Source organism: Triticum dicoccoides, chromosome 3A (assembly GCF_002162155.2).
Source record: "Triticum dicoccoides isolate Atlit2015 ecotype Zavitan chromosome 3A, WEW_v2.0, whole genome shotgun sequence".
Classification (NCBI taxonomy): domain Eukaryota; kingdom Viridiplantae; phylum Streptophyta; class Magnoliopsida; order Poales; family Poaceae; genus Triticum; species Triticum dicoccoides.
Genome location: NC_041384.1, coordinates 190,227,823 through 190,237,442, shown reverse-complemented (window position 1 = coordinate 190,237,442; position 9,620 = coordinate 190,227,823). Strand labels below are relative to the sequence as shown.

Genomic DNA, 9,620 nt, shown 5'->3' with positions numbered 1-9,620 from the left:
GGTTACCACCTCCGCCTCGCCTGCTTCCCCGACCCTCAAGTGGAAGAACTCCAAAGGCGCCCCGCCACCACCTCGGTCCTGCTCACAACGGCGGCTTGTACGTGGGAGTTCCAGTAACTCGGGACGTCCCCGTGAGCCCCGCTCGACGGCTGCTGGACCCGGCTCTCGCCACGGACGGAACTTGATCGTTTGCATGAGCACGTCACCGCTACAAACACTGGTTACAGTCCTTGCCATGGGTGGCACCCTACTGCGGCAGGTCCCCATCATCATCCACCATGTCATCCCCGTCAAGTCTCCCCGCCACGCAACTCTGGTCTGCAGCACCTTCCCTTAGTGGTACGATCCAAGCGGAAGCAAGATAATAGATGTCTGGCGGGCGCGAGAGGCCTTCAGGTTGTGCTATCGGTGAGGTGGTTCCTAGGGACTAGGGGCATCGTGTTCAACTCTGTGTGTGACCTTCTATGGGCTTGTAGAGACTCTTTCCTTCTATCAATGCATCGATACACAGAGCTTTTGCGTTTTCCCAGGAAAAAAAAAGTTCAGCTATCATCTTTTTCCTAATAGACTACATAATAAAAAACTGACCTTAGTGCACACATGTAATCATGAAACGTAAAGCTAGATTAGTTACCTATTGCATAGGAAGTTACCAAAACGGCACGATAGCACAGCATCCATAAAATCCACCAGAAATATCTGCAAAGATAATACTCATCAGGTCATAAATATCCATGAAGAGCCTTATAATTTCAGCATATCCAAATAGTAGCAAGACAAGAAGTCTTACGGATGAAAACTCAAATGCAGACGGGTACATGCGCATCAGCTGAGCAATACATTCCAACCACTGAAAAAAATAAGAGATCATATTAATTACAAGGCCCGTAAAAACACATATCTCCATAGACAAACCCAAATTGTATGGATAATATAACTTGGTTGCAGGTGCGCTTACGAAGATGCTGGAGAAAGCTGCTATTTCAAATCTAATCAGGATATTGCTGGTGATATCATCTATCTGAATTACGCTGATGAGACCATCCTTTCATGGAAAATGGACGTCGCCTTTGCGAGAAATCTTAAATGGTTGCTCACCTACTTTGAATCTCTTTCCAAGATAAAACTTAATTATAACAAAAGTGACTTGATGACTGCTAACATGGATGAAGCTCAGGAGAGGGTTTACGCCCAGATTTTCTATTGTGAGCTTGGATCTTCTCTTTTTAAATATTTGGGCGCTCCTTTGAAGGGGAGCCTTGGCGCAGTGGTATAGCTGCAGCCTTGTGACCATGAGGTCATGGGTTCAAGTCCTGGAAACAGCCTCTTGCGGAAATGTAGGGAAAGGCTGCGTACAATAGACCCAAAGTGGTCGGACCCTTCCCCAGAACCTGCGGTAGCGGGAGCTACATGCACCGGGCTGCCCTTTTTGGGTGCTCCTTTGCACTCCCCAAAACCTGTGAAAGAGGACTTGCAACCACTGGTGGATAAGGAGATGAATTGCATTCCTGGCTGGAGTGGCAAGTTTCTTTCTTATGCTTGCGTTGATTAAATCATGCTTATCTAGTATTCTTCCTATCTCATGACTAACAAGTTTCCGAAATGGTCAATTAACGCAACAAAATCTCAAATGAGTCATTTCTTTGGGGATAATTTGGGGGACCGGCACATATACCACCTGGCTAACTGGGATTTGGTGTGTCAGAAAAAAAGGGGCTTCGTGGTTTAGGGATCCATGATATGAGAGACTTCAATTTGTGCCTGTTGGCCTCTTGGATCAAGAGGTGCCATTTGGCAGAGAACAATCTTTGGAAGAAGATAGTGGATTTTAAATATAACATGTCTCAGCCTGACATACATTGGACATCTGATACTAATGTATCTCCTTTTTGGAAAGGAGTGCCTTGGGCTGCTGAATCTAGTAGAATGGGGGGTATATGTGGAAGATTGGTAATGGTAAACAAGTGAAGTTTTGGGAGGATAATTGGTTTGGGCACTGCTGCCTTGCTACTCAATACTGGGATTTATACATGATTATTCATGAACAAAATAAATCTGTGGCTGACGTTTGGGATTGAGTAAGCCTGAAGCTTACTTCGCAGAACTGTGAATCAACATCTCATGTCACAGTGGTATGAACTGCTTGAGATTGCTCGTGGTATTACTCAGTCTAATGATAGTGATTGTCCAATCTGGATGAATAATCCTTCTGGAACATATTCCGTTAAGTCTTTCTATGCTATTGTGAACAATCGAGGCATTACTCAGGTTTATACTCCATCCATTTGGAATCACTGTTTCCCCGTGCATCCATAGTCTGTGGTTACTTAGCAAGAATAAACTGTTGACTAGGAATAGTCTTTGCTAAAAGAAGAACAGTTGATGACCCTTCGTGTGTGTTTTGTGCTGAAACTAAACAGTGTCACCACCTGTTTGACATGATACCTGCCTCGGAAAAAAGGATAAAAATAGCACTAGCGAACTACCTGCAATAGTATTGGTGAAATTTCCTTCTCATTTGGCTGCTCTTTTTCACCTAGTGTTGGAAGGCCCATCCTCTTTGCAAACTGGTGACCAAAAGCCAACCAATCTTTTTCCACAACGGCCTAAAATGATGTGGTGAAACAGTGTTATGTATCCAAAGCTGAGTCATCCATCATATTATAATGTGAGAAATGCCAGTGGCACTATTGCAGGCACAATTAAAGTAAAATAGCAAGCAGAAAGTATAGACAGCATGAATGTTGCAATCAATTTCGATGCATAAGTTCATGGTGTCAAAAAAATTGTAGTTCTAATCTCAAAGTTAAAAGGGCATTTATCATGTGAAGACACGAATGCAACAGGTACTCTCAAGAAACATCACCCAAATGTGCTTCTATTTTAAGCAAATAGATAAGTAAACGTAAATTCTAATGTTGAACTCAAACTAAAACACTTTAAATAATCAAAACTATTCTGCTGCCAACTGCATTACAAAGTTTCTAGTATCTGCAGTCTGTACCTGGAACCCAGAGAATGTTCGATAATACGGATCAAGCAGGATAGAAGCAAGTCCAACTAACTGTGTTGTTCTGTCCCAGCCATCACTGCAAAAGCAAAAAAGAAAAATCAGCAGCTGTTTAAAGACACGAAGCGACAAAGATAGAAAGATCACGCAACCTAAATGGCATCTAAAGAATTACTAGATTATTGCATGAGACCTAAACAAGGCAACTGGCATTTGAAGTCTAGCAGATACCGGGATTAAGAAAATAAAATGGCATTGATTCCTATTTTAAACTTCTAGATTGAATTTCTATCACAAGCTCCAAAAGGTGACCAAACATAGACTGCTGCTTAGCTCAAATTTGTGTTTACACTTAAGTTGACCACCCATGCTTCGCACAGTTTCTGGAGGGAACTATAGCAGGCCTAGGCTAGGCTTATTTTCCATAACCAGTTTCTCAGAAACCTAGGTGTGAATTAGTTAAGTAGTAGCCAGCACAGTTGCAATAAGCCAAAAACAACAAGGCATGCAAGTGAAAACCTATGTGCCTGTGCTCCAACGAATATAAGAGCCACCAACTTGTCAAACATCCAAACAAGTTGTAATAAAATAAGGAAATTGATGTCAACGCATTTTATTTGGTGCATATAAAGTACCTAAAATACATGCTACAGAAGCCACTACTCCTAATGAAAGAGTTACGGCGAAATATCACTCACACCCCTACAATGAGGAAAGAGCCCAACCTTCGTATAACAGAGAACACAAAACATTATACTCCATGTATTTGGTGCATATAAAGTATCTAACAAAGCAAGTCACACAAACATCATACCCTAGATTAAGCGATGTTTAAAGTTAGTGGTAGCTCATTTGGTTATGGAGGTCAGGTTCAACACCAGAATTATACAAAGGCCAGCATGGAGCCTACTAGGAATAGTTCAGCCATTTCAATGATTGGCATGCAATCCCAGCTATGAATTATTAAAAGAGCTACAGGCACTGAAATGGAGTGAATAAGTTGGCACCACTGCCAAATAAGCGTACACTGAAGACAAAGAACTCCAAATTCAATAACCTCTCAAGGTGGTTTCACCATTATTTTATACCCAAAAAATAATAATGCATACAAGAATACAAAGAGCAATTTTTCAGGTTGTGACACATCTCAGGTAGCCTAATTATTAATATTTGCAGAATCCAGAGTGCAAGCAATTGATGAAGTAAGCTATCTAGTTATTCCAGAACGTAGCAAGGTTGTGTTATAGATGGTTTTGAAATTCTAGGTTGAAAAGCAGACTCATGCCATACAGCCAAAGTGAGGGTCTAAAATCAGATTGTTTTCCCCTTGCTAGTGCAACAATTTTTCATGTATTAGCATAGATCATGGGTTACTTCTCTTAATTGGTAAGGTACAAATATGCCTTGCAGAGAATAACAAACATTTCCTACACATCCACACAAGCGCTTGTATGCATGTCCACAAATTCAAGGTTGATACATGTAGGCACAGAAAACATCATCGAAATTCTCGATCTACCACATTAAGTGAATTGATTCAATTAACAAATCTTGCAGATAATAAGATAGTAGATGCGTATTGTAAAAGAAGACCTGCAGTGGACTAGAACTGAAGCTGATTCTTGTGCAATTTTTTCAGCGATCCATGAAGCCCCAACCAGTATACTCCGAATATAATTTAGCCATTCCTAAGGCTTTGGGAGAGCCTATCCTTTTATCTAGAGTTAATTGATGATTTTTCTGGAAAAAGAACAATAAATCGTCAATCTCATTTTCTTCACAATGGTTCACGACTAACTTGTAGACATTATCTTAGTATGATGAAGTCAAATACTTCTACTAAGCCACTAGAGCTTAAATTAGAATACTGAACCACTGGCCAGGAGTCTAAAAATGACCACATGGCTCTATACCTAAAACTTGTAAATAACTTCCGCAAAGGAAGCTTTTTGTTGCCTGCATTATAGAGAATATTTATTAATTAAAAAACATCATACAAACATGGGAAGTTACAATCTTGTCCGGTGAGAAATGACATATCATATAAAATTTATACACATGAAAACAGTGGATGCTGGGGGTGTGAAATCTATCTGGGTATCTAACAGACCTCAAGAGAGATGCATATTCCTTGGGGTAGTTCTCAACTGTTAGGGAAACCATAGACTTACCAGGTCTCCAAGAACAGATCCACCTAAAGGGAGTCCACTTGATGAATTGATTCGTAAGCATTGACATACTCCCGGAGGCCGGTAAAACTGCCTCTAATATCATGGATATTCAGAATTCCTAAAAACACAATCTGTTCCCGGCGCCAACAGAATGAAGAGATGAAACAAAGGACAAAGCAATGCTATGGAAGCACTAGGCAACAAGTACTACCCAATTCATACATATATCATTTACCTCAGCTTCTTGATAAGTACTAGCTGACTCTGTTCCACCACGTGTTAACTTATTTGCCTGAGCGCTAGTCCATGGGCGACAATCAACTATGTATAATTTTCTGTTCACACTGCAAGCAAAATAACAGTGGTATTATTGCAACTGTTTATAACCGATAGGTATTAGAGGAAGTAAAAAAAAATCTTATAAAAATTGAGTGAGGAGCGTAAAAGGCAATAATTCAACTAGGCAGACATCAGCTACTGAAATTATTCGTCAGGCCCAATAGTTCTATACTTCTATATATATAGTTATATACTACCAAGAACAAACTCAACCAAAAAGATTAAAAAGGCATATTTGATTACCTGAATTCGTCTGTGGGTTTAATCCTTGGGGTGCAAAAGGCATATACAAGTTTCACGTCCCTATTGATACAAAATAAACTTAAAATCAGATTAAGGGCATTCCAAAGTCAGCGTATGTGCAAAACCAATTTCAATGGGTATCAGCTCACTCGTTATGATCCATCATCGCGATTGGCTGAGATGACCGTGCCAAAACAGCTCCAGAGCCTGTGATAAAACGAGTTCCATGTTGGTGACAGCTAAATAAATAATATCCGGATCTTACTTCTAACAAATTCAAGAAAAACATTTGGCAACAACTAAATAAAACGAGTGCGCACATACCAGAGTCACACCAAGAAATAGCAGGGAAGCGCATCTTTTTTCGGCTTTTAGAAGCTTCCTTCAGCTCTTCGTCACTAATGGGTGATAGGGAAAATGGTAAGATTTGTTGAACATATATGTACACGAAAAAGTATTACTCCCTCCGATCCAAATTAGTTGTTGCAGCTCTAGTACAACTTCAGCAAAGTTGTACTAGAGTTACGACAATTAATTTGGATCAGAGGGGGTACATGACATTGCAAATGGCAGAAGTACCTTATAGTTTTTGGGACTCTCAAGTGAGCTGGATAAGTTTGACATAAAGAATAGTCAGAATTGATATTAGTCACCCTCCACCATTTGTTCTCCAAAACTTTCTGAATTTCGAAACTCGTGCTTGGTGAATGAGAAAACCATTTATGAAAAAAACGGTGGTATTCTTTCAAAAGCCGAAATTCAGGGCTGACTCGATTATCAACGGCACGTGGAACGGACAGATTTCGAAATGCAAATAGACCACGCAAATCAGCAGGTTTGGCGTATTTTCTCAAACATGCAACTACAGTTCCCTGCCAAAAATAACATCAGAAAATCCCAAGATGATTGACCAGCATAATTATCTCATGAGTAAATTGTATTGAAGGTGCAAACTTTGAATATAACATACCTGATCATTGTGATTAGATTTAACAGCAAACGTAAGAATTCTCGAGTCGTAACCTAAACAAGAAAAAAAAACAATATGAAGTCATTAATTTTTTAAAGACAATAGACAGACATATTTGTATTGAAAGAGGACTCCAAATATATATACTTACCAGTTACTTGAATAGACCTTACAGCCTGCTCCTGCTGCAAAGACTGTTTGATTTTCCCTTGTAATAGAACCTGTGCAATGAATAATTTATTAGATGTTCATGCAACCAACTTTCACATGTACTAATTTAAATCTCACTTTATCCACCACGTTAATCTATTTCAGCAAAACAACCACTAACCCTCTCTCTCTTTCCCTCCCTCTTAAACACAGGTCACAATAATCTGGCCGTTTACTGTACATTCATTGTACATTACTCTGGACATAGCTCAAGTTCGATGTCCTTTTTGAAAGTTTTGGTATGTTAAAATTCCTTTGAAAATAAAGGTGTTTATCTGGCTGATGTTTAGAGAATAGAGATAGGATTCAGACAAAATAAAATCTACCAAAGAGGGGATGGACAGGTAGCGGTAAGTGCATGTTATGCAGTGATGCAGAAACTTGGACCATCTTTTCTTAGGTGTTCTTTGGCAAGATACGCTTGGGGTGCGGCAGATTGTGCTTGCAACTTGGACATAACCTTAACTTTTGTATATGATTTGAGCAGATGGATCTCAAGTACGACAGTCAAAAGCTAGAAGCTTAGTTATTGTAGGAATTCCTGTTGTTATTTGGGCATTATGGAAGACAAGGAATGCAGCTTATTTCCATGATGTCTTTCTTTATGACCCTTCGAGTGTCATCACTCAGGCGTCGCATTGGCTAACATTTTAGGCTTGTTTACAGAAACGAACAAGGACTGCTAGTCAACGGGGTAAAACTTCTAATGCGAGTGGCAGATGAGATCTTCAGTTGAAAGCGAGGCTGGGCGCCTGCGGTACTGTGGGTTGCAGGCTAGTTTTGAGCTACCCTGTTGTTATTCTCTGTTATAGCTGAGTTCAAGTTTAAGTTCAGTTGCTGGATGTAATGTTTTGCTCTGTATTCCCCTCGGTTGTACTGTTCTCTAGTTGCAGCGCGCTGGATGTAGTTTTTAGTCTGTAGGGTTGTTGTAGGCTAGTTTTCCAAAAACTGGAGAGCTTTTGGCCTGCACTCCTTTTTACCTGTTCTTTCTAGATGGGTGAACTATCTTCACTTCGACGTTGATGACTAGGTTTGGTTGCGTCTTCATCACTGTGTACCAAGTTGTCTCCTAGGGTGGCAAAGGGCAAGCTAGGCCCTCACTATCACATCACTGCCTGTCTCACCTTGAGCTACTGCCATCAATTCACACTCATGATGTCTTACATGTTGCCCACAAGACATGTGATGAGCCGCCTCCTGTTGCTACTTCTTCGCTGCCTCCCCTGCTACATGGCAAGGTGGTGCCCACGCCAATCAAAGCCGATGATAAGTTATCCTAGTTGCTCCTCTCTCTCCTCCCCCACTAAGCACAGTCGTACAACACCTCCATCCCGGCAACACGTTTCTTATCAAATAATGATAGTAGGAATAAAGCTTGCAATGAAGGTAACCTACAAATTCACCGTGATGTCCTCAATTTTGGCAATTGTAGTCAGAGGGATCGTGCCCAACTTTTTTTTTTCTCCTTTACTCTACAAAAGAGACCGTACTCATTAGATGAACAGCAGTAGGATGATGTGTAAAAAGACCCCCATAACGTAGACTTACCACAAAGAGAAACTGGAAATTTGTCACTAGAAGAATCCCATCGTTATTTGTGTTCAATAAACGAACCCCATCAAGCTGCGAAAAGATGAGAAAAATTATATATGACAAAAACAAATATAAAAATTTAAAACATAATTGATTATGTTGATATTGTGTGAGCAAATAACAAAGTCCATTTGTTCTTGAGGCGCCCCAAACAAAATATCTTCATTTTTCCACAAGATTTTTTTAGAGTTGAGGTTTTTTAGAGTTGAGGTGGAGGAGGCGCACCATAGTAAGAACCTGCTCGTCCGCCAGCAAGAATCTCAGCAGAAACGAGTCCTTGGAGACAGAAAAAAAAAAGAATCTTAAAGACTCGGACAATAACCACGACCTAACCTTATCTCTAAAAGTATAACCATGCGCTGCACCAAAATCCGAACCCTAAACACAAGCATCAAAGAACGAGGTGATAGATTAAGATGGCGAAGGAGCATACCATGAGAATATCAGGCAAGACTCAGCCGACTAGAAAGACCAATCAATTGCAGAAGGGTGGAAATCAAGCAAGGCTTGCTCTCCTTCGTGATCTGGCGGTTCAGAATTTGCAATTACCTCCTTCTTTTCTGTTAACACATGGAAAATCAAAATCTAATTCATGAAATAAGCACGTTTATGGTGGATGCACAATAAGAAAGTCGCCAAATAGTGGGCTTGGACAAAGGAGTCTGCAAACATCACAGTATATCTATAAACAATACGGTAGAACAGACCAAAAAACTAGATATAGCAAACAATTTCATCACAATTCATTGCCTAACATCGGTTGATATGATTTGTATGCTTACTGTCTAATAACAAAAACTGTAACTCTCGTACGCATTTGCATGCGCACTTTCTACAACAAGCATGAAAAATCTATACGACAATCCTAAACCCTAGCTTCTCCTCCACCTTGATTGTCGTGTCCTCAATCAAATTTTCCCTTCTAGGATATGATGATAGCGCTCTAAAGATATGCGGGTGGTGCAAACGAGCAGTAGATAGATAAAAATTCGATGCAGCAGCTAGCTAGTACTACTACTACTACTAGTGCACAAGCTACATATGCGGAGTTCAAATCAAGATGCAGCACGAATACTTGATAAAC

The 9,620-nt window shown here is 40.3% G+C and overlaps 1 protein-coding gene across 1 annotated transcript in view; it reads right to left on the bottom strand.

The window, feature by feature from the left end:
* Positions 1 to 9,620, bottom strand: part of LOC119272138 (phosphatidylinositol-3-phosphatase myotubularin-2-like) — an 11,860-nt gene that overhangs the window by 1,420 nt on the left and 820 nt on the right. The window contains exons 2-18 of the mRNA XM_037553706.1: positions 8,970 to 9,096; positions 8,762 to 8,812; positions 8,492 to 8,566; positions 8,347 to 8,415; positions 6,885 to 6,954; positions 6,734 to 6,786; positions 6,343 to 6,635; positions 6,088 to 6,161; positions 5,913 to 5,970; positions 5,764 to 5,823; positions 5,417 to 5,525; positions 5,208 to 5,312; positions 4,604 to 4,698; positions 3,005 to 3,089; positions 2,487 to 2,606; positions 791 to 850; positions 635 to 699 (exon numbers count right to left, since the gene is read on the bottom strand). Coding sequence (XP_037409603.1) covers positions 635 to 699; positions 791 to 850; positions 2,487 to 2,606; positions 3,005 to 3,089; positions 4,604 to 4,698; positions 5,208 to 5,312; positions 5,417 to 5,525; positions 5,764 to 5,823; positions 5,913 to 5,970; positions 6,088 to 6,161; positions 6,343 to 6,635; positions 6,734 to 6,786; positions 6,885 to 6,954; positions 8,347 to 8,415; positions 8,492 to 8,566; positions 8,762 to 8,812; positions 8,970 to 8,972 — 1,445 coding nt within the window. The 5' untranslated portion in view covers positions 8,973 to 9,096. The remainder of the gene's footprint in view (positions 1 to 634; positions 700 to 790; positions 851 to 2,486; positions 2,607 to 3,004; positions 3,090 to 4,603; positions 4,699 to 5,207; positions 5,313 to 5,416; positions 5,526 to 5,763; positions 5,824 to 5,912; positions 5,971 to 6,087; positions 6,162 to 6,342; positions 6,636 to 6,733; positions 6,787 to 6,884; positions 6,955 to 8,346; positions 8,416 to 8,491; positions 8,567 to 8,761; positions 8,813 to 8,969; positions 9,097 to 9,620) is intronic.